At 37.0% G+C, this 25,677-nt stretch overlaps 1 protein-coding gene across 3 annotated transcripts in view; it reads right to left on the bottom strand.

Annotated features, from left to right (window-relative positions):
• Window positions 1-13,048, bottom strand: part of SELP (selectin P) — a 53,635-nt gene extending 40,587 nt beyond the window's left edge. Inside the window, exons 1-8 of one of the 3 annotated variants that reach the window (XM_058174549.1) lie at window positions 12,907-13,048; window positions 9,889-9,958; window positions 8,174-8,557; window positions 5,341-5,448; window positions 4,094-4,282; window positions 2,676-2,861; window positions 1,635-1,820; window positions 370-555 (exon numbers count right to left, since the gene is read on the bottom strand). In XM_058174549.1, coding sequence (XP_058030532.1) covers window positions 370-555; window positions 1,635-1,820; window positions 2,676-2,861; window positions 4,094-4,282; window positions 5,341-5,448; window positions 8,174-8,557; window positions 9,889-9,958; window positions 12,907-12,909 — 1,312 coding nt within the window. In that variant the 5' untranslated portion in view covers window positions 12,910-13,048. The remainder of the gene's footprint in view (window positions 1-369; window positions 556-1,634; window positions 1,821-2,675; window positions 2,862-4,093; window positions 4,283-5,340; window positions 5,449-8,173; window positions 8,558-9,888; window positions 9,959-12,906) is intronic. The other 2 variants (XM_058174547.1, XM_058174548.1) reach the window with 2 other exon arrangements.
• Window positions 13,049-25,677: the final 12,629 nt, after the last annotated feature.

The raw sequence follows: 25,677 nt of genomic DNA on the forward strand, positions 1-25,677 counted from the left end.
AGAATCAACCTATAACAATTCTAACTTGTTTTCCAAATCCACCTTTAAATGGCTGTTATTCACTGAGATAATAAACCTACATGTTGTGAAAGGTCATTTGGACACATGGAAAGTGTTACGCTATCTATGCAGCATACACAAGACTCCTGTCTGTAATTCCGATCTGTGACTGTAATAAAACTTCTATTCACACGAATCTCCTTCCTACCTCTTTCTTGGTTTCCTATTTTTTTTCTTTCCTTCAGTGCAAATGCTAATGGGTAAAAGAGAATCCATTTCTTTTCCTAAATGTTGAAAAATGAGTTGTTTCTGTTTTTTTCAAAATAATTTCTACATGCTCAAGAAAGGCCCTAAAAGGAAACTCCCAACCTTGGCAAACTGGGGCTGGGGCTGTCCATTTTCCAGAAGCTGTGCATGCAGTGACCTCTGACCCAAGTAACCGAAAACCCTTGGTGCAAAGAAAAGTGCAGCTGGATTGGTACTGAAATTCCCCATGGAGATGAACACAGGTGGTATTTCCATGAGCAGGTGCCTCTAGGGACTGGCACTGAATAGCTAAGGAGGGGAACAGAAAAGTCAATCAGGATGAATACAGATAACAGGTTTAAAGAGCGTTGAAGATGGCTTGGAAGAGATACTGCTTATTTGTTTGTTTGTTTATTTATTTATTCACTCGTATACTGTTTCATCTGGAGCTTAAGATGAGTCACATGATAGCAAAATGGATCCTACATGAACCAAAGAATTAATCTTTGTCCTTCATTGCAGGAGGACAACCACGTTAGTCTATGGTGGCAAAAATCAGAAATATAGCAGCAGCTCTTCTGGCTAGCAAATATTAAAAAGCTTTCATGAGCAACTTCTAACTTGCACCTGCATACACAGCCTGTATTCACCTCTCCCCACCCCATCCCTGTTCACTCCAATTTAAATTGTACGTTATTTTAGGCACTTTATGTATTTGAAGTAAGTATAGCTCACAAAAATATATTCATTTTAATAGAATTCATTGGTCAGAACAGGTGCCACCAGATGCTTTCTGATTCTCTGTCTTTCAGCCAATTCATTTGCACTTTAAATCAATCCTATCACATGAAGATATACATATTCTGTATGTAAGAGCTTGATTTAAAACTGGTGTCATTTTATCCAAGTAACCAACTTCTGTCCATTTGAAGTACTTGTGCTAAGAGGACCTGGATTTCCTTAAACACAAACATGATTTTTTTAGGTTCAGTAATGAGTCCATTGGTGTTGGTCTTCTCCTTCTCACCAATTAGTTCACAACATCAGTTTCATCATTGAACTATAATGTAAATAGCTGCAGAAGGCTAATAAACTTTAAGTGAATTGTAATTTGGAAATTCTTAATATTAAACTGTAATAGGAGTTACGGTTTATTTAATTCTAAACAAGAATGGGTTAACTGAACATTCATTGTACTTGAATTATATCTACAGTACTGAAATCTACTGAAATTCCTGAGAGCTATTATTCATGACTAATCTAAATCTCATTTAGATGGATCTTATAAAAATCTTCAGACACAACTCAAGTTATAAATAAATAGACTAAACAGAAATTTAGACATCAGATTTCAGAAAAGGTCCATACAATTCAATTAGATACCATACCCTGACATGTTGGTACGGGAGAAGTCCACTGACCAGATGCGCTGCAAATCAAAGGCTGGGAATCACTAAGTTCAAAGCCCACTTCACAAGCAAAACTGCAAGTGGAGTTGTAACTATAATCACCAATTGGGTTTACACAATCCATAATTCCTCTTGCAGGTGGCTGAATTGTCTGACATTGCTTAACTAAAAAAAATAAGAAAGAATGGGAATGGAATTAGAATACATAGGATACATAGGATAAGAGCCCTGGTGGCGCAGTGGTTAGAGTGCAGTAGTGCAGGCTACTTCTGCTGGAGGGCTGCCAGCAGTTTGGCAGATTGACTCTTGCCAGGCTCAAGGTTGACTCAGCCCTCCATCCTTCTGACGTGGGTAAAATGAGGACCCAGATTGTTGGGGGCAATATGCTGACTCTGTAAACAGCTTAGACAAGGCCGTAAAGCACTGGGAAGTAGTATATAACTCTAAATGCTAATGTACTATACAAAAAAGCAAAAGACTACGCAAAAGACAATACTTTTATATGATTATATGTTTAATAAATGAGAATAATAAATTATTCCATTTCCCAACGTTCCTAGCCTTCCCTCATTCCAGCATGATAATTTCTCAATGAACCCAGAATTTGTAAAAGGTCTTCATGACACAAATGAACATCTTTCAAATCTAACTTAATCCTATGGATAGCCATACATTTTCATGGAAGTTAAAATTATTGCAACAATTGATTGACTTCTCAAAGCATAGGCCTGCCCTATGGAAAGGATCTTTTCCAAACTTAATATGCCCACTATTTGTTTATCTGTAACACCATAGCGTAATGCTATGTACTTCTAGGCTCCAGGTTCTAAAAGAATTGCAACATGTCTATCTTGGCTTTTGAAATCTGACATCAGAACAACTAGTAAATTTTGTAACAATGAAGATGTGATAAATCAGTCAGAAGCTTCCTTGTCTTCTTGCTGTACCTACTAATAATTACTCAGTTGTCATCACTAACACCAGAATCTTGGAACTGAGGAGAAATAGAAAGCCTCAAACCTTGGCAGGTTGGCTCTGAAGTACTCCATGCTCCAGATGCTTCACACACAATGGTCTCTTCTCCATTGATCAGAAAGCCTTTTTTGCATTTAAAGTTGCAACGAGACTGGTAATGAAATTCCCCATGGATATGAATGCAACTGAAATTTCCATTTACAGGGATATTTAATGGCTGGCACTGAACCGCTAAGGGCAGGAAAGAAAGAAATTAGGTACAATACACCACAAAAGATGTAAACATTCTGGAAAATTTGAAGTGCTGAAAAATCATGTTTAGAAAACATAGAAAACTGGACACAAACTGAAATATAGAGAGCACTTATTTTTACCACATTACATATATGTTATTACTTTATAAAATATTAGTTTGTAAAAATATATTTAGTATAAGTTTAGCTTTATAATCATAATTATTTATTATTGTTGTCACAAATGAAGCTGCAAACTGTTGAATTTTATAGAATCCAGTACAGCCTGTTTAGGAAAAGTAGGTAGGTAAACAGTTAACACTGGATTTCTCACACATCTATGAACATGGTACAAAAACTAGCATTCTGATCTAGAAAAACAGGAACTAAAAATGAATTGCAAAATGGTGGAAAATGAGAAAGTGAAATAAATAAATAGCAATTATTTTAAGAATGTTTTATTTCAATTATGCATTGATACGTAATTTTTAAAGCCTATTATCAAAATCAAAATATATGGTCAATATATTTCTTCTATTACATATGTCTTTATACACAGTTTTCCTATGAAATACATTTTGATAAGCAAATGGCCTAATGTATTATGTTTGTACAGCTATATCTCTTTCTATTTATAGTTTAATACCGAATTCAGAGGAGTAAAGGTTTAAAAGATAACAGCAATTTAGTTCATATAGTAGTTTGGGAAATATGGTTAAGATCAGGGGTGAAATCCAGCAGGTTCTCACAGATTCTGGAGAACTAGTAGCAGAAATTTTTGAGTAGTTTGGAGAACTGACAAATACCACCTCTGGTTGGCCCCAGAGTGGGATGGGAATGGAGATTTTGCAATATCCTTCCCCTGGAGTGGGGTGGTAATGGAGATTTTGCTGTATCCTTCCCCTGCTACAACCACCAAGCCACACCATGCCCACCAAGCCACTCCCACAGAACCAGTAGTAAAAAAAAAAAAATTGAATTTCACCACTGGTTAAGATTCAAATTTTCCCATTAAAATACAATCTGGATAAATTTTGTTTTCATCCCTACTTATTTTCTAAATAATAAAATAACAAGGATAATTGTCAGATGAAAATTGTACCTGATTCCCAAACACAGCAAGGTTGTAAAAGCCTTCATGCATTTTTGCTCAGCTAACCCCCTACCAATTTATGGTTTTGGCAAGGATCCATTATGCCAACACTTGGCACCAATGATGTTAGGTCATACCTGCACACTGAGGTTCTTCTGCTGCCCATTGTCCAGATGACAAACATTGCAAGTTGACCTGGCCAGTTATTGTAAAACCTTTATCACATCTGAAGCTGCAATGAGATCTGTAACTGAATTGCTCCAGTGGATGAGTGCAATTCATGATCAGGGCCTGATGGAGAGGGCCAAACTTGTTGCATTTTACAACTAAACAAAGGCATGAAAAGATAACATGAAGATAATCATCATCACTAACAAAACTGTTTTTCCTATATTGGAACAAAGATAGGGAAGTTCTTGAATTCTGATGAGTTCAAGGACTTGGCATCTAAATTATCCATTAACACAAAACCTCAACTATTTTAAAAGCTCCCGAAAGAATAATGCAATTATTTTAATAGCAAGAGATTTAATTTTGTGGAAACATAGACTCATCACTTCCTCTGCTGAATAAAATTGATGAAAATAGATCACTTATGATCTAAAACATCTTAGGGCAATTCTTGACAAACCCTTACCATAAGCCTATAAATCCAACCTGCAGTATGAGGAAGCACAATCCACGTTGCTAAGGAAAAACTGCTTGAAGTGTCCTGTTGTTTTCAGTGTATCTTTAAATCACTGATATTTTTTATTATGCTTGCAAATAACTTAACAGAAAAACAGATGTTGTTATTACATTTAATAATTTAAAGTTGTGATGTATTATCAGACTTAAAGATCTCTAAAAAAAAATTCAACTGGTTATTCAGTGCTAACCATGCTCTTTTCCCCCACTGCATCCCTATGATGTAACAGATGCAGCTTGCCTGATGCTACTTGAAGTGTTTTTTGGAATGTTAGCATATTGAATTCCTTTAAATATTGTTTCAAATAAAATCAATAGGTTTCATCAACACTAAACGGAAACCATAACATATGAGTTCCCACTCACCAAAGAGAAAACATTTTTTCCTTTGTGACCAAGGTCTTCTTGGAAAAATAACTGGGAGACTGTTCAGCTTATCCCCCAGAGAAAATAATAGAGCTGAAATAGAATGCTTATAATGCTTTAAAGGCTTTGGACCAAAGTGGACGTGACATTTTTCATGTAGTTTGCTCTTGCATGAGGGAATCACATTGATTGTATCAGTACTGTGTCATGGAAACTGAAGTAATTCTGTTATCTTTGTTGCAAATATGCCTCCCTCCCCCCCTTATAGTCATTGCCTTTATACCATCTAATCACAATAGAAAGAAAATGTCATTGGTTCCAACAGACTCACCATTTTCACACAAAGGGCCATAGAAACCAGGATAGCATTGGCAGGTATAGTTCCCAATGGTCTCCACACATTCACTGCGTTCGTTGCAGGAGGAAGGTTCACAGGAAGCTGCATAAAAAATAGAATTGGATTAGAATTACATAATTTTTTTTTTCTTCCATTCAGCCATGTCCAATTTCTGGACATGTCCCTGCAGCTTTCTTATCAAGGTTTATCAGAAATGATTTGTCATTGCCTCCTTCCTAGGGCTGAGCTAAAATGACTGGCCCATGGTCACCCACCTGGCTTTGTGCCTAAGAAGGGACTAGAATTCATAGTCTCCCACTCTCTAGTTTGAAGCCTTAACCATTACACCAAACTGTCTCTTGTCATAAACATACTAGAGATTTAGAACTTTTTGGCTTCTTTCAATTACAAGATTTATTTTGGAAGAAAAAGCCATGTCAATAAAAGGGAAACAACTTATGTCAGACTGTAAGACAGATACAAGAATCTTATGACCAATTGTGTTCAATCCAACATATGATCATTCACAAATGGGATCCATTGTAATGCTGCCATATCAAAAATGAGGGTAAACTAGGATAAACCGGGGACTTTGGCATGTATTACCACTATTTTACCCATAAAAATCATCATTCTCAATTAGTAACATCTGCAAATCAAAATATGACAAATTTTGAGTTTCATTTCCACTCGCTTCCCATGTGGAACTGCTAGCCTTGCACCTATCAAAGTTTAATGTGCTGCATGAGTACACAACTATGGTATAAAGACAATATTTAACATGACTGTCACAAAAAGTAAAATATGTTACTATTTTAAACCCTCACTAATTTCTCTGTCCTGAAACAGAATGTTTTTGCTCAAGAACGTTCTTTAGAAAATTACATTAGCAACTGAATTCTTGCTAGCATTTCCATGCTTCTTTATTCGTGTCAGAAGCATCTCCAAATTATAGACAAATTACATAGACTTCTGTAAAGCTTTTGATTCAGTGGTACACGACAAATTACTTCTAAAACTAAAATCCTATGGCATTTCTGGACTCACCTCCAGATCCATTTCTATTGGCCTATTGCAGAAGAAACCCTGAAATAAATTTCCAGTGCAAAATCTTCAGTGGGCTTGCAGATTTAAATAACAGAACCTGCCCACTCAATCCCAATCTAGCCTCATAGAGCGAAGTTGACTTCTCAATATTTAACAGTTGCTAAGCGTTTCAAAAATCACTTTTTCCCTGCAACTATTCCATGTAAGCACATCAAAAAGGGTGCTTTGAAGACTACTGGACAAAATACATTCAGGAATTATTTGAAGATGGAATGATTGGTAATGAGGTAGTGTTGCTAGCATTTTCTGTAGAGATTGCAATATTTATCTGGAAGTAACCACAAAAGAAAGTTCAACTTAGTTTCGTTGTGCATTATATAAATTTTCTTATGACCCTCATGAACTGTTTGTTGTGATTGTTAATGGGCAGAGTTACCATTCCAGAATACTTCCAGTGAAGTTATGGGCATATCTACATTGTCTTATTGTGCCATTGCCAGAAAAGACAATGATCATTTTTTGAGGGCAGAAATGGACAGTGCCAGGCATTACCTATGTCCCATTGCAAATTTTATACCAAGCATATTTTCCTGATGCAGTCTTTTCTTCTGAAAAGTAGTCTTTTCCTTGAAGGTCCCCTTGATTGCTTTTGTTCTCTTTAGTGGAGCCTTTTGCTTCCTTACAGGTTAACTTCAACAATCCATTGGCTACTGCACTCCCAGAGGAAGAGATGCTCCTTCAACTGAGACAATAGTTGCACTAATCTAAGAGTATTCTCACCTTCACAATTAGTATTAAAATAGCAGAGTGGCTAAGAGTATTGCCTAGTATGTAAGAAGTTGCTGCTTTGAAACCCAGCACTACCTTTTAATTTTGATTTTTTCTATATACATGCATATACTTACGTGCATCTCTTTCTCTTTATATTTATGAACATATAAAAATATGTCCAGAAAGGAAAATTTCTCTAAATCAAAAGGGAGATAACACAGCAGCCAAAGAATTGCCTTTTAGAAGGATGTGACAGCCTGTAGCTGGGCTGAATGGTTTGCAAGCTGTTTTACAGTCTTGACAAATTTCTTGATCCAGCTTAAATTTAAGTGGCCATAAGCACAATACAGGAATAGCTTCAACCATAAGTGCAAATATGCCCTAACAGCAAAGGTGCATAATAATTATTGATTCTTTTCATATAGTATAAGAGAATGCAAAATTGATTTCTGTATCTCTAGTATTTTTTCCCAGGACTTTATGATTTCAGAGTTGCAAATTCTAATTTCCCAGTTATTATCTTGTTACCTGCAATTGGATTTTCTGCACCATGAGGAACCTGATAAGCATGGGACTGATTATAATTCTGATAGCAGGAAACTCTGCATCTCTCTCTTTGACCAAAACAGTTACTTGGATATGAACAATTATAATGTTCTAAGATCGTATCTATTTAATCTTATCTTGGTGGATTATTTGAAGCTGCAGTTCCAGCTATAGACATACTTAAAATCAAAATAGTTTAAATTTCATTGCAGTCTATCCCCCTGTGCTAAGGTTATATTCTTGCAATACCCTGCACCAGAAATGTACCCAAACAAATGTTGACCTAGCATTTTTGGGGAACCCAGCTTATGCTGTCAATTTATAGTTCAACACATCAAACAATCCCAGAAAACTGAGTTGGATTAATCATGCCCAAATTAATCTCAAGCTAGTACATCAGACAAACAGTGCCTAGCAGTATAGAGAAACTCTTATAACCACTCAGTATGGAATATTTCACTACCTTTATAGCAGAGTGCCCGTTTCTTCTTCCCACAAGGCTCATCATTCCATTTTCCTACTTCATACTCCCTCTTAATGTAAATCTCAACACAGTCTTGGTTGGATCGCCTGTTGTTAGGTTCCCGATAAGCCCAGTTCTCTGCCTCTTTGGTCAGGGCCTTTCTGGTTCCTACCCATGTCCAGGTGTTGTTTATTTTCCGGATCCCAATCCAGTAGTACTTTGAATGTTTTGGTAAGACATCATTGAGATAGGCAATTTCTTCTTTGTTCTGGATTGCAACCAGGTCAGTATACCAGGTCTGGCAAAATGTCCGTGCATCTTCCCAGGTTAGGTCTGATTCGGCCCCATAGTGGTAAGTCCAGGCATCCACATGAAAGAGGAGTCCTACCAGAGGAACAAATAGCATCAAGAAGGAAGAAGCTTCAGTTAATACAACTATATTAATATTTTGTTTGTTTGTTTGTTTACATTTATACCCCGCCCTTCTCCGAAGACTCAGGGCGGCTTACAATGTATAAGGCAATAGTCTCATTCTATTTGTATATTTTTTTACAAAGTCAACTTATTGCCCCCCCAACAATCTGGGATATTATCGGAAATAATAATGTACCAGGCCATTTAAAGACCGCAAGGTTGTCTTTACCCGGAAAAGGGCAGAGTGATTTGTAGAACCTGTTTAATAATAAGAGAGAGGTTCTCTGATCCTAACACTTGATAAATGACAGGAGTTCAACAAGTGAAACTTTTCTGAAATAATATAGAACAATTGCTGTTAATAAAAGGGAGGATACATCACTTACAAAGGAATTATCTCTGATTAAGCATTTTTTACTCAAATGTTTCATTTTCGCAGGAAAAATCTTTTATGACATCTTGTATTACACCAAAAACTGTTTTATGATCATTTTTATGTTATAAAATGTTTTCTAAATTTGTCAGGTTTCAATTCCACAGGAGTCTTGGAACTCAGATTTTTGATGCATTCTGTAAGTTAGCCCATTTGACATACATTGATTTGGTTCAAAATATTTAGTCCTGTGTTGCACTTTTTTCCTCACATAAAAGTTATAGGAAAGGGTTTTTTTTTATTAGTATATAGATTTTTAACACTCTTATGAAACCATTGTTAGGAATTAGTTTACTAATTAGTTTACTAATTCCTAATTTACTAATTTACTTTATTTTGCACTGATGATATTACTTTGTTAATTTGGATAATGGAATGCCTGCAAGAAAGCAACCAAGCTCAGAGACCATCAAGGACCTTTATGTTTTATTTTTTTTAACCAAAGAAGTAACAGCTACTTCTTTGTAAACTTTTAATTTTTGAGATTTAAATATCATTTTATTTTTATCAAAACCACTTTGAACTTAGAAAATAACATATAAGATTTTAAATTAATGAATTTTTTTCTGATAACTACAGGAAAGAAGACTTTGCTTTCTAAAGTCTTCTAAGCAAAATGTCACAATTGTGACCATTTCAGGAAATTGTCCCTGATAATAAGAAGTAAAACATCTGGTTTAACATGATTTTCAGTGCAATATACTATTTTTTTTCTGGAATGATGCCCATATTAGAATCAAGCCAACCACAAATACGTTTTGGTTACACAACTTCTAACCTAGAGTTGCTTCTCTTTTTACTGCATAATTTGTGCATTTCATTGCATAAAACCAAAAAGTTATTTTCACCAACTTTAAAGATTACTTACCCCAACTAATAATAGTAAGCAAAAAGCAATCATTTGCCCATCTGTACCAGAATTGCCCATTGACCAAAGCCTGTGGATGAAAAATAAATATGTACTGTTCGTCATGACCTTTAGATCCAAATAAATTAATGGAAGTACAACAGCCTCCATTTTTATTAGTAAACTATAGATTTCTATACCATTGATTGTATACATTCAGAGAATATATTGGCTACTGAACAAGCAAGCTTTAGATCAAGATGCTTTACCGAGGAGCAAATGTCCAATTCTATACTATTTAGCTGAAAAATACTTTAGTACTTCTAAAGTGGCCTATGTTGCCTTTAATGATTTAAAAGTGGTCTTTCACTCCATCCGTCATGGCAGGTTCTGCAATAAATTAGTCAGAATATCTATTCACCATCGGTCTTCTCAGCTTGATAATTTCATTATATCAACCTCTGTGATGTAGAGTCTGTTAAGGCCTTAAAGTATCTAGGTACTGACTTCTAATATCCCTTGGAAATGGAATAATACATTGAGTGAGTTTCAGTGGTGAAATCCTCCCTGGTTTGCCATTGGTTCACTGCCCGTGCATGCGTGCTGCGCACCAAACATATGCTGCACGTGCACATGCACAGTGCATGCCAGATGCATGCACATCAAATGCATGCTGTGTGCGCACACATGCACAGTATGCGCCAAACGCGCGCTGTGCACGGAAAAAGGCTTGGGAAGGTAAGAAGAACAGCAAGGGGGGGAACAGCTGTGCCACACGATTTAGATTCACTAGAAAGCAGGATTTCCTGCTTTCTAGCTATTTTAAATTGTGCGGCACAGCTGATCATCAGAAATACTGGTTTGGACCAACCAGTAGCTTTTTTTTTTACTACTGGTTCACCGAACTGGTAGCTTTTATCACTACCGGTTTGCCCGAACCGATGTGAACTGGTAGGATTTTACCACTGGTGAGTTCCATTAGATCTCAAGAAGTCATAAGTCTTCTCATCTCTCACGCTCTGGCTTCTTATAACTTTGTGTTTCTTGCAACATCATCAATTAACCAAGATAGGTCATTAATGTAACTTAAATAGAGGATTCGGGATTTAGGTCTTCAAAATTACAGGACCAAAATAACCCATCCTTATGTGATTGCAGGTTCATCATGGACAATTCATAGTTTATAACATCTTAAGTTATAGATTCAAGTTTAAGAAAGGTTTTTTTTACTCAAGCTCAACTTGATGTACTATCCATATTATGGAGATAGTAGGCTATATACTACTTTCCCATAAAGTAACCATGTGTTTGCGCCAATATAAAGGTTGAGTCAGTATCCCATGAATTGTTACACTGCTCTTTGTACTATCAGTGGTATCTGGCATAATCCAGACTGTTAATTTTAGTTCTCTCTTGTCAAGAAATTACTGTTTTCCTTCTGCAGAACTCTGAGGAACTTCTCTACACCATCAGCCACCCCCAATGTTGCAGGCCCTTGCCCCAGGCCAGGCGGTAGCAGAGCCAATTTTTCAGGCTTTTCTGGAAGGCCAGGAATATGGAAGCAACCTCATCTCTAATAGAAGAATATTCCAGAAATTGGGGACCACAAAAGAAAAGGCTCTTCTAGTGGGCCCCACCAGCCGAAATTCGGCAGGATCCAAAGTAGACTTTTTCCACTGGAATGAGTAGAGTTTATTAAAGAAATTTAATAAGCTCATACTTGGACAAGGTAACAATTGAAAAGGGAAAAACGCATCAAATCTAATCAAAGTGCTATTTAAAGAGATGCAGTTATATATCAAAGAAATATTTATTGACATTATTAATCTGTTTCACAACTGCTTCAATATGAATGGGAGAGGAAGAAGTACTCAGCTGAAGCAACCCCCAAATCAGCAATTTAAGGAATTAAACTTCTTTGTCACGAATTTCCAGATATGTTTTATGATATGTCACTTCTTAGAATGTAATAATCCCCTACAAAGTTACAGAGTTAATACAGAAAAGAAAAAGGATCTGGAGGCATCTGTTTGAAAGTACTCTATCCACAGTAGCCCACCAGATGCTTATGGGAAAGCTACAAAAAAGACATGAAAACAATGATACTTCCCCACTCCTGTTTTCCTGCTACAACTCTTGAGACCCATTAGTTAGTTAAGGTGGGCCAAACAGATAAGTGGAAGGTATACTAGCATTGCTTTCCTTCTATGCATTTCAAGTTGGACCATGATCCATCCAGTGTGATGTTACAGACCAGGGGTCTCCAACCTTAGTAACTTTAAGGTTTGTGGACTTCGACTCCCAGAGTTCCTCAGCTAGCAAAGCTCTGGGAGTTGAAGTCCACAAGCCTTAAAGTTACTAAGGTTGGAGACCCGTGTTATAGACTGACAGTGATGTTCCAGAGTTTCAGACAGGAATGATTTCAGGATCCACTACATGCAAAGCAGTGATTCTCCTCTTGAGTCATGATCCTGATTACAGTGGGGCTCGTGCAGGAAATAGTTTAATACTCTAAAATAGTTAGATACAAATGGCAAAAACATTAGAGACTCCCTAGAATTGCAGTAAAATATAAGAATTAAACTATATTTATTATTAATGAATTTGAATATGATTTTAAAACTTAAATCAGAGTTAAATCTAGTACAACCTTTTCCAGTTGGATTAAATCATTCCAATTGGGTTATGCATATAAACATATAAGTCATATTGATTCCCATCCAGCTGTATAACCTAGAGGTCCATGCCAGTACATATCTGGCTAATTACAATTGTACTTTGTGCCGTTTAAGATAGTCATAGCTCAGCCACACTTCTCCCCTGCCCCTATTTCATATCCTTAGAATCATAGCTGCAGAATTGACTGCATGGATCCAGACGAAATGCTATAATGCATTCTTCTAATGAGAACAATGAGTACTTTTACACTGGAGATACACTGATTTTTCCCAATTGCAGAGAGAAGCTTCCATCATCCCCTGACTATTTAACCATAGTCTTTGGGGCTATGTTAATTACCTAGGAAGAAAGAACACCTACCATTTCAATGGAGATTCTTTTGATTCCCTCTTATACACCTTTCCTTATGCGGCTTCTTGTATCAGCACTTCCTCCAAAAGTGCCTCAAAGCTGATTGCTGATTTCCTATTGCCTTCTTCACTGGACCGCCCTGCCACAGCCACATGCAGTTAACTCCTTGCCAGCTATTGGCCTGAATATTTAAGCTCTGCTTTTTATGGGGCATAAATCTAGCCACATGGTGATATACTTTAGACTTTTAAGGCTGTTATAACAAATAGTAGCCATAGTATGAACCTGAAAGCAGTAAGAGTACCTATTCATAGAATCATCTGTTACAATGTCCTTCCTGTTGAAGACTACTTCAACTTCAATTGCAACAATACACAAGCACACAATAGATTTAAGCTTAATGTGAACCCCTCCAATCTTGATTGCAGAAAATATGACTTAAGTAACAGAGTTGTTAATGCCTGGAATGCACTACCTGACTCTGTGGTCTCTTCCCAAAATGCCCAAAGCTTTAACCAAAGACTATCTACTATTGACCTCACCCCATTCCTAAGAGGTCTGTAAGGGGCGTGCATAAGAGCACCAACGTGCCTACCATTCCTGTCCTATTGTTTCCTTTCATTATATCCAATTAATATAGTTATTTCATACTTACGCTTATATATATGATTATATATCGTATAGTTATTTCTTGCTTATGCTTATATATACTGTTGTGACAAATAAAATAAATAAAAAATAAAAATAAAATATTCATGGACTACACGTAAATATGCTTATATATAGAGAAGCCACTAAAATCCAGGATTAGTCAGCTGTTGTGGTAGATTCATGGGAACATTTTGGCAGAATCAGGAATAAATTGTAAGAGGCACTATTTTATATGTTTTTTGCCACCTTAATACTAAGTACAAAGGTTGTTCAAGTTTACAATAGCCCAGTGCTATGTGTTTTGCCAATTAATTAGTTCATGAAAAACTACAACATCCTGTAGTTTTTCATTACAAACCAAAGGGAACAGCAGCAATTGAAATCAAGCAGCCTTAAGGGATTTGGAAATGGGGGTGGGGGGACACTTGGAGGACTATGCATGATCTTTTTTAAGTAATATTTTTATTAGGGCTCTTTTCTCTGCTGTTTCACACATTCCTAGACCTATGTGCTGAGTTAGTATGCTTGCATGTTTGTAAACCCTGAAGATGGCCTGACAGCCATTTCGAGACTTCAGCACTGACACACTGGAGAAGAGGGATAGGGAGGAGGGAATAAAGATAGTTGGGGTGTTGTAGTCAAAACAAAATACTTTCTCTTGGGAATCAAGGGCATTCTTGCAGGTTTTTGGAATTAGGGGACTGGAGTCACCTAGCAATTGAACAGTATCCTGACTGAACCATGTGACTGATTGTTTTGAGAAAGTGAAAAGCTTTTACTTTTAATTGGGTGAAAATCCTGGGAATAATTCGAGTCAGTTTTCACCAGCCTGTGCCAATATGACATATACAATAAACTTATTCTTTGAGGAATCTGCCTGCCTCAGAGTTTGTTTGCTATGGGTATGTTATTTAGAACCCTGACATCTTCATTATTCTATGCTTAAATATCAGCTATATCAAGGCATACGATCAATCCTAAATATGCTTTGAATGTTAGGCCTACACCTAAATTAAATATAATTCTATATCCATCTACAATTCCATGTTGTGATAAGGATGGTACATGTTGTGTCCTCGCGGCTACGACCACTTGCAGCCAAGGCTGTTGCTGGGGATCCTGATTGGCTGAAGCGCGAGCAGCCAAACAAGCGGGAAATTGGAGAGTTCCCATTAGTTCCGTCTGTCTGACAGTCCGCTATTTAAGTGGCTGTCAGGCAATGTTGTTTGAGTTTTTGTTGCGAGTTCTTCTTGTTAATTGAGTATTGGTAATAAAGTGAGAGTGTTTTGCGAAGCCTGATGTGTATTTGTTCTGAGATCGCAACAGTACAGTAAGTGCTGTAGGAAGAAAATATTTAACAGAAAATATTTAACAGAAAATATTCTGATAAAAAAATTAAGAGTGCAACAAAGTCACTTTATTTTGGCTTGCATGTGTCATCTTGAAACTGTGCTTAATGTTCTCATACTAACTTCTTTAATTTAATACTATTTTACAAATCTTCCATTTTATATTGTGTTTGATTCCTGCATTTGTTACAGCTTATATCTCTGAATTGCATACATCTGACTGACCCTTAGAGGAGAGTAAAGACATAGAGGAAACAAACTCTTCACTATCATCTAGTTGTGATTGAGATTTTTGCAAATTAAATCTGATCACTTGTACTTCTTTGCAAACTGTTGTGCTATTGCAACCAATAGGAAAATCAATGTATATTATACATGCATACAAACACATACACACACAAACAGGATTAAAATAGAAACAAAATTCAATACAGTATAAGCCAAAGACATTGCCAAAAAATACCTCTGAGTCATATTGGTACAGCTTTGGCAAATGGTTTTGCAACCTCTGTTTGTTTTTCTGGCAAGACCTAATAGATGACTTAGACAGGTCAATCTCTTCTTATTTTTCTTTCTTTCTAATATGGTGACAATCTCTTTTAATGTCTACGGTTCTATCATGGATGGATCTCAAGGGATCTCCTTGGATGAAGACGAGAACCAGGAGGACTCACTGCAAGAATTTGGACCCTGCACTGCCACATTATAACAAACCAGGAAGAAGGCCTGTTGTCCCTGCCATTGATTCAGCAGATTGTAACTGTAAGCATACATGCCCTGGATCTAGCTGATTCTGATCTACACCAGGAACCTTTTCCCCCAACCTTCAGCAAGAAGACCTAAGACTGAAGAAGACCTAATGATCCAAAGACAAGAGGAAGAAGAGTGCTGGACTACACTAAGAGACCACTAGACTTTGCAGAACTCCTCAGGGGTAACTTACTGGAGGAAACCAGGCCTAACTAGTAGTCAGAGCTGCTGATATTTAAGGAGCAACCTGGGTTTGTTAAGCTTTGCTGGAAGAGGGATGCCCTGTGAAGGGTTGTGTGTCTCAAATCTCCCAGCTGCAGACAGCTCCTGGAAATTGACTTGGATTGCCTGTGGACGACCTATCTTTTTGGTTATATCTTTGGGTACAGTCTGCAGGATAAATCTGCTTAGGTAGATAGAGCCTGGGCTGAATTCATGATTTGATGAAGGATTTATACAATATATTATTGTGTAAAAGTAAAAAGTTGAGATTGTAATGTTATTATCTTCTACTGTGCCAAAAAAGAGTCAGAAGTCAATGCTTTTTTTCCCTTTTCCCCTTTCTACCACACACTTTCTCCTTTTCCCCTTCCCCCCACCCTCGATTTCCCCTTGTTTTCAATTTTTTTGTTTACACTTATACTTGTTTACACTAATCTTTATAGACTATCATAATTTATATGTGTACCCCAAATAAGGACTGCTATTTTTAAGGCCAAGAGCAAAACATTAATGCAGATTGTCCTCATTTAATGACCCTAATTAGGATAAGCATTATGTGAAGCAGGCATTAAGCAAAATATCACAAAGCCACCCCACTTAGTGACCATCCCACCATTGGGTGAGGCCATTAAGCAAATCACATGCAGTTATTAAGCAAACATCCATGACTATGACTTGTGATCTCCTGCTGGCTTCCCCATTGACTTTGCTTGTCAGAAGTTGGGAATGTTGGAAATGGTGATCGTATGATAGCAGGTCACTGCATGGTTGTAAATGTGAGAAATAGTTGTAAGTTTTTTTTTCAGCACTGTCATAACTTCAAATAGTTACTAAACAAATGGTTGTTAAGTGAGTACACACACACGTGTGTATGCATATATGTATATATGTATATATGAATATGTATATGTGTGTGTGTGTATATATACATATACATATACATATACATATACATATACATATACATATACATATACATATACATATATATATATATATATATATATATATATATATATATATGTGTAGGTCTTTGGTTGTTCGGGTTTTCTCCCGTGTAAAATTGGAAGTGTCTTGGCAATGTTTTGACGAAGTTTCATTCGTCATCTTCAGGCTTCAGCTTCGTGCTTCTGGGAGCAATGTGTGATTGCAGCTGTTTCTTCCTTTTTAACTGCTAGTGGGGGTTTGAACTGATTGGGTGGGAGCTTGGCTGTGCTCTGATTGGATGGGGTTTTTTTGTGCTCTGATTGGATGGGGGTGTGTCCTGTTTGGGTGGGGGCTTGGTTGTGCTCAGATTAGTCTGAGTTGCAGGGGGATTTGAGCTGGTGAGCTGCATTGCTGTTGTTTGGCTTCGTGTTCGTGTTCGTGTTTGTGCTACATCTTCATAGTGGGTGTCAGTCTGCTTCATGTATGGATTGGAGGGGTTTGAAATGGCTAATGTTGCAGCTGCGGTGTGGCTTCTGGTCCTTGGTCGTGCTTCATCATCAGTGTGGGTTTGGACCCAAACCCACACTGACCCAAACCCACACTAATGATGAAGCACGACCAAGGAGCAGAAGCCACACCGCAGCTGCAACATTAGCCATTTCAAACCCCTCCAATCCATACATGAAGCAGACTGACACCCACTATGAAGATGTAGCACAAACACGAACACGAACACGAAGCCAAACAACAGCAATGCAGCTCACCAACTCAAATCCCCCTGCAACTCAGACTAATCTGAGCACAACCAAGCCCCCACCCAAACAGGACACACCCCCATCCAATCAGAGCACAAAAAAACCCCATCCAATCAGAGCACAGCCAAGCTCCCACCCAATCAGTTCAAACCCCACTAGCAGTTAAAAGGAAGAAACAGCTACAATCACACATTGCTCCCAGAAGCACGGTTGAAGCCTGAAGATGATTTAATGAGACTTCGTCGAAACGTCGGCAAGACACTTCCAATTTTACATGGGAGAAAACCCGAACAACCAAAGACCTACATACTAACACCCATGAAAACCTCAGAAAACAAACAAATATATATATATATATATATATATATATATATATATATATATATATATATATATATATATATATATATATATATATATATTCTGTCATCTGTCTGTCTATTTATTATAAATGGCCCATCCAGCCCACTTCTAAGATTGCAGAAAAATTGCAGGTACTTTTTTAAACCTAACATAATTAATAATCATACCTGGTGAAAAGGATCAGGTGCCTTTAGACAAGGTAGAAACAATATTCTTGGACACAAGATTTGGGACCCCAGTACTATAGCATTGTTTCAATCCTATAATTCTTTAGTCTCAGAACTCTTTGAATAAAGTAGAGATACCCTTGAATGAATAGTCCTGAAGACATGCTTAAGAGCAACCAATAGGTTTGATGATCTTTCAGTTAATGGTATATTGAAATCACTTGGGCAATATCTAAAACAGCCAGTATAATGATAGTGTTGCTTGTTATTATTGTCTTTTCTTGACTAGTCATACTGCACAATCTAAAGAAGGGAGTTTTTCCGTTGCAATAAAACTGAAATCTAAAAATCTAGAAGCATCAGAGCTTCCAGTGGCACAGTGAGAAACAAGATATATATATACCTATCTACTGTATGACTAGTTGAAAAGAGCACTACCCTATAAGTACTTGCTGAAATTCTCTTTTTTTTCACAAAATATTTCTAAAGCAAGTTAATTTTCAACAAATTACATGAGAAATAGTAGAAGAAATGTTAAGAGGATAGGAATTGGTAAGGACTAGTTAATTAAGAAGACATGATATTTACATAGGTATGTGTTATAGAAAATGAATTTGTGCTGGAATGAGTTCATTTTGCCCTCTGCAACAAATTTTCTGGAACAAGATATTTCTTTAGAAATCAAATAATTTGTTGGAGTGTTAATGCTATGATTCTTTTTCTTATGTTCAGATGGTACATCTTAGAACACAATAATGCAATGCATTTTCTAATTGTTCTTTTCATGGAAAATGTATCTGGAGTAAGTCCCAAAGATTATTATTGCTTCTAGGATGGGGATAATGTTTAAAAGAATAATGCTGGAACACACCCAAAATCTAGCTTGTTATGACTCTTCCCAATTTATTTTTTCCTCACTTGAAATGCCTTAACTCTATAGGAAGCTCTTTGATTCATCTGATTTTTTCCAGACGCAATGCCCACTTGAATTAAAACAAAACAACCATGTTTCCGATATTCTCAATTAATTTTGAGTAGACAAAAGGAGGAAGTGATGTTTAAATGTGCTTTCTAGAGATGTCTTTAGTAGACCAGACACAAAGGACATACAAGGAAGACAGAAACTCTGCACAAAGATTGTTTGTTTGGATTCAGAGCAAGAACAGAAAAAAAGCTGATGAAAGACAGAGTATGAAAACAGTTATAAATGATGGGGGCATTCAAATGGACTTGGGAAATAGACACTCAGTTGTTTCTAGCAGCATCTTATATATGATAAGGAAACAAAATGTGATGCAACAAATGTGAAATATTTTGTAATTCTCAGGATGGGTATAGATGAAGGCCTTTGAATTTTTCTCATCTCCTGGAGTATATCAGTTCAGGCACTTTTTTCTCACTGGTTTATTTTTTTGTATCTGTGCAGGCTGGGGTTACAGAGAAGAAGATGATATCCTGGGTCTAGAAAACTTGGAACTCCGTCGCCTTCGACCGGACCTGGGTTTAGCTCATAGAATCATCCGTGATAATGTCCTTCCTGCCAATGACTACTTCAGTTTCAACTACAATAGCACAAGAGCTACCAACAGATTTAAACTTAATGTCAACCGCTCCAGTTTAGATTGCAGAAAACACGATTTCTGTAACAGAATTATCTATGCTTGGAATGCATTACCTGACTTTGTGGTCTCTTCTCATAACCCCAAAAGTTTTATTAAAAATCTATCCACTGTTGACCTCACCACATTCCTAAGAGGACTCTAAGGGGCGTGCATAAGAGCACAAATGTGCCTACCGTTCCTGTCCTATTGTTTCTTCCCCTATATATATATATGCTTATACTACCTTGTTTCTCCTCATATATATGTTTATATATTATATAATCTTTTGTGTTATGCTTGTTATGCTTGTGTATATTGTTATGACAAAATTAAATAAATAAATAAATAAAAGAAGGAAGTGATGTAGATGAAAATTGAGACTCTTTAAAGTTAAGACTTACCATAGGTATCTGCTTGACTACTGCCTCTTCAGGGACGACCATCCTGTCTGGTGTGATCAGCTACAAGGAGATGCTAAGAAGTCTGGAGGAAGTGTGGGTGGGTAGAGTACACTGGGTTTTGGGTTATGCTCACATGTATGAAACAAGATGCTCCTATAGATCCCAAATTTCACTCTAGAAAGCAGTAAAGAAAGCCCAAACCTTTTGTAGTGCCTTTGATGTCCATACTTTAGACACTAGGATGTGGCTTTACATTTGGGACAATTTATTACTGTTTGATTATTATTTTTTAATGCTTGAAACTGCCATGTGTTTAAGTTGGTAGTCTATAAATAAGGTAAGTAAGTTAATATGTACATCTTCATTATAGTGGTGAAATTCAAAAAATTTCCCTACCAGTTCTGTGAGCGTGGCTTGGTGGTCATGTGACTGGGTAGGTGTGGCTTGGTGACCATGTGGCTGGGTGGGCGTGGTTGGTGGTCATGTGGCTGGGTGGCCGTAGCTTAGTGGTCATGTGACCGGTCATGTGACCAGGAAAACTAACTACCACACTTTATACACAAAAATAACAAAACTACACAATTGACTCACACACAATGCAAAAGCAGCTGGACTTTACACAAAATGGCCCCTGCAACAAGCAGGAACTTCACAGAGTCACAGAGAGCTCAAAAATAAACTATCACACTTTAAACAAGAATACCGGTTTGGGCAATAAGTAGTAAAAAAATGCTTTAAAAAGTAAAAAAAAAAAGATTGTCACAGCTGATTGTCAGAAGGGTTTTTTACTTTTTTTCAGCATTTTTTTCTACCTATTTGCCCGAACCTGTAGTAAAAAAATGCTTTAACAAAGTAAAAAAAAAGTTCAGAAGATCAGCTGTGCTGCGCGATCGTCAGAACTTTTTTTTTTACTTTTTAAAGCATTTTTTTTACTACCAGTTCTGCGAACCAGTAGCATTTTTACTATCAGTTTGGGTGAACTGCCCCAAATCGGTAGCATTTCATCCCTGCTTTATTCTTATAAAACCTCAAAATGTACTTGATCAGAAGTAATAGCCACATAAATATAAAGCCCTGGGCAGCATTCAAATCATCCTTAGTTTTCTTTAAAAACAGCTAATATGCATACAATTAGTGTTCGCATTTCAAGAAGCACAGAACACATAGATCTGCTGGAAATGATAGGAGTTGAAAACAGCCTTACTCAAAGGGTACCACCTAGGGAGACCTAGTGTGTAGAGACATGCCAAAAAAAAAAAAAAGCTTCAAATTCAATGTAATCTTTCTTCAGAGTAAGTCTCATTAAATAGAGCTAAACTTTCTAACTGAAGTGAACATTTGCAAACATATTTCTGTGGTTTGACTTTTTTTACATGCTTCAGAATAAAGCTGCACTAATTGCCACAAGGGCCTTGTTGTTTAAGGGGCTACTTTATCTCCTGTGATTTCTGCCGATCCAAGCTGATAAGAGTCAGTGTGCTGCAAGTTCCCTCAATGAAAAAACATCATCTTTCACAACCTGGGAAGCATTCCTTCTCTTTTGCAGCAACTGCCTTCCAGAATGAGGTCCCCTATGAGATCCTGATCCTGATGGCCTTGTGGCAGAGTGAGTGGAACCCTTGTTAGATACTATATGTTTGACATCTGTTGCACATATTGCGGGCTTAGCTGTCCAGATTTTCCAACTTATTTATTTTATTTATAAGAAAATACATTTTTATTTTCATTATTGGGATTTTGTCTTGTTTATTTTAATTTTGTTTGCTGCCCAGAGTCAATTTGAAGCTGGACAGCAACAAAGTCAATTTTTTTTAAAGAAAATCCTCCACTAAACTGCAATTTTGTTTTTCTCCTGTTGCCCAACTACTAGATGGTTTGGGGAAGCGGTTTGCAATCTTTTCTATGACTTTTCTGTAATATCTTTTTATTTGTAAGCAACTATAAATTAAAGGTTCTTCAGTGCAAAGAGGCAAGTCCAGGTCTTTGCTTTGCTTCCAATATGTAATGCTGATAATTTGGTATCAGCTAACACTTGCCTACTCAAACATTTCTATAGAGAGCCATTTAAACTATAGAGTATAAACACATACACACAATGGTTGTGAGGTGGGGAGGATTAACAAGCGTTGCCAAGAAAAAAATGAAATCTGGAATTGGCAGAGAGGAAGTTTTAAAAATTGCATAAAAACTATTGCGCAGGACAAAAGAAGGTGGCACCCATCTATCTTAGAACTGTCAGTGCTATCTCACAATTTGAGGAAATGAACTTTTGCTCTTTTCTGTAAATTTAGGTTCTAAATGAAAGCCAACTGTTTCCCTTGCCTGCTCATACTCTCTTTCTCTGCGTAGCAACAAGAAAAGTCAATTGGAGAAGATAAATTCGCTTAATGACCACAATGCAACTGCAGCAAAAAAAAAAGTCATAAAATTGGCAGCAGCTCAGTGATTGCATTGCTTAGTGATGGAAGTTCTGGTCCCAATTGTCATAAAACAAGGATTACCTGTACATCACTTCCATTCACGAAACTGTTTCCTTCATGATAGGGTCATCTGATGTCCTATTTTACGTTCGTATACTGCTACTGTTTCATACATAGAAAGGTTAAAGCCCACTTTGGGCCTCACTTTTTTTTAAAAAAAATTATTGTTTAAAAGGCCTATAGATAGACAAATCAATATGACTTATGACCTTCTTTTCCACAGTTACAATAGTCTGACCTCTCTCTTAGATATTATAGAAATCCCCCTTGTCTCTCATTTTATCTACCCATTTATCTGTCCCTCATTTTTCAAACCCATAAATCTTCATGTCATTTCACCACTTTGCGATTCTCTGTGCCAGTTATTGTTTGCAGTGGTCCCAGTGTGCCTTTTGTAATGTAATTACAAAAGTAATGTAAATTGTTGCTTGGCATTAATTTCTCTTTCTTTCACTGGTTTTGCCGATCTTCTGTCCCATTTTGCCAGTTAACTGTTTTGATGTTTGCTGATTCGTAATAAATAAGCATTAAGCTACATTTTTGCTGGCTGAAATGAGAGGCATGTGTGCTTGCTCTGATCTGGATATAAGGAATGGTTGGGAGTGTGCTCGCTCAATTACGAGTTTTGCAACTAGAAATCACACACAGCAATTTCCCAACAAATATTGTCACAAACTAAGTGATTTTAGGATTTCTATCAGATATAAGGTAACTCGTGTAAAATTATAATGCCAAAATTATTTTAAAAAGGCTGCAGTAGTCATTGGCTCAAATAAGAGTAACAGATATTTTAAAAATCATACCGCAATATGATCTACATGGGCGTTGTATCTGTAATACTAGATTTTTTGGGGGAATCTGCTCACCAAAGTGACTGAAAAGAGTCCTAATAAAGGCCCATGTACAGTAGAACTAAGTAAGATAACACAAATATATGGCAGGTGTGAGTCTCTGTATTCCTTTAAGAGTTAAGACATTTTTGCGATATGGCTCAGCTTTATTGTGCAGCTCTCTATTTCCAATCTACCAGCTAATTGCTTGACCATATCCAAATGCCAAATTAGCACAAAGTTAGGTATATTTTACTTTTGTACATCAGCCCTGTATACCTAAATTATCATGTATGGTTAGAAAAATCAGCCTGGACATAACCAGGTTCCTCTTTAGTCATAATTAAAATTTATTGCCATAGTCTCACCTATCGTCTAGGGCAGGAGTCTCCAACCTTGGCAACTTTAAGACTTGTGGACTTCAACTCCCAGAATCCCTCAGCCAGCAAAGTTGGCTGAGGAATTCTGGGAGTTGAAGTCCACAAGTCTTAAAGTTGCCAAGGTTGGAGACCCCTGCTCTAGGGACCCCTGCTGCCACACACTACTGGCCTAAGCACACATTTGGGTAATGTATTGGTAACGAAGGTCTCAAAATTCAAGCTGCACTTTTTCATAGGATGCAAAACAGGAACAAGTCCCAGCTATGTCCCATTGATTGATTGATTGATTGATTGATTGATTGATTGATTGACTGATTGTGACATCAAATCATTTTTCACTATTAGCAACCCCATAAATAGAGTCACCTGGAATGTCAAATGATTATGAATATATTTGCTCCATTATCTGTTTTATATTTTGCTTTTTGTTTTGTAAGTTTTGACATTGAAAAGTATGTAAATTGTTTTAAAGGCTTGAATTGAAACCTGCTTTAGGTTTGAAGAAAGCTCAGAAAATCCAAGCTAGCTCAGAAAAAAACATAATATATCTGTTTTTTATCCAAAAGATTTTTTTTCAGTTTCAAATTCCCACTGAAAGGGTGGAAGAATTAAGAACTGCCTGAGAGAGGGGTCTTGGCAAGGGAGATTGGTGGTCAAAGCAAGAGAAAAGCAGGTCTATCTACATGTGGCTCCTTCTCTGAAAACATTGTCTACATATTTGTTGTCAACTTCGAAACGTGCCTATGCTGTCACAGCCATCTTTTCGTTTCTCAGCTTGTCACAGACTGGGGGAGGGAGAGAAAGTTTTGGAATACTAGTCCCAGATGATAATAAGAAATTGTCCCATGGGAACCAAGATCATCTCAACAGATGTTTGGCAAGGACTTGAAGGAGTTGCCATAGAGACACCATAACACCTAATTGGACAATGTGATTTGGCCGAAGAAGGGAAGAAAGAATTGATTCTTTAAGTAGGTGAACACCACGGTAGTTGCCTAGATTTGGTTTTGCTTCATGCGTGCCAAAATGGTGTACGCAATAAAGTTATGCTTAAAGAGATCTGATCATCTTGACTTGCTGTCTTGGTTGGGTTCATTAGTTGGAACCTTGACATCTGTATTAAAAGGAGAAATTCAGAGCAAAAACTTCTCATGTGGTCCTGCAGAAAAGAGCAGGAGAACACAGCAATACTTTTTTGAACAGTGCTGAAAAGTTTGGCATAATGTATATATACCAAAGTTTGGTATATTTGGTTCTTGTAGTTTTAGATTTTGAAAGCCCTTCTCCTTCTCTGTCTCCTTCTCCTTCTCTTTCTTTGTTATAAAGGACCAAAGGGAATGAAAAATATCTGAATTCAAATATTCCTCTTCCTTTTAGGCTATAGGAAATTCTAGGAGAACTTATGTATGGTGAAGTAGCGGTCATGGGCTAATAGAAATGGAAGGATCCTGCAAAAAGGAGGAAATGAAACATATGCCATATAGCAAAACAAGGCATAACAGGGTGTAGCAAACCACACAGGAAGCCAGTCACCCTGGCATAGTAATTGTGCAACACTTGTGGGATACTGAAAACAAGAGTTGATAAAGTTATTTTCTCGTAACCCAGGACCTTTATGCTAAAGTCAGATATGGTACTTTGATGCATTACTACAATTGCATCACTATCACATTTTTTTTTCTATATTAGAACCCAATGCATATTTGCACATCTCTGCTTAGCAGCAAGATCCTTGGCTTCATTAGCACAATGAACAGCTTTGTCAAGGAAGCAGTATCTTTGTGCACTGAGGTATTAACTCTTTTTGTGTACAATTAAGCCTTGCATTTCCTGCTATGACACCTTGGTGTAAGACATCCTTTTATTCTGGAAATTGTTACAGGACCAGAAGTTTGGTCATTTTC

Source organism: Ahaetulla prasina, chromosome 3 (assembly GCF_028640845.1).
Source record: "Ahaetulla prasina isolate Xishuangbanna chromosome 3, ASM2864084v1, whole genome shotgun sequence".
NCBI classification, from domain to species: domain Eukaryota; kingdom Metazoa; phylum Chordata; class Lepidosauria; order Squamata; family Colubridae; genus Ahaetulla; species Ahaetulla prasina.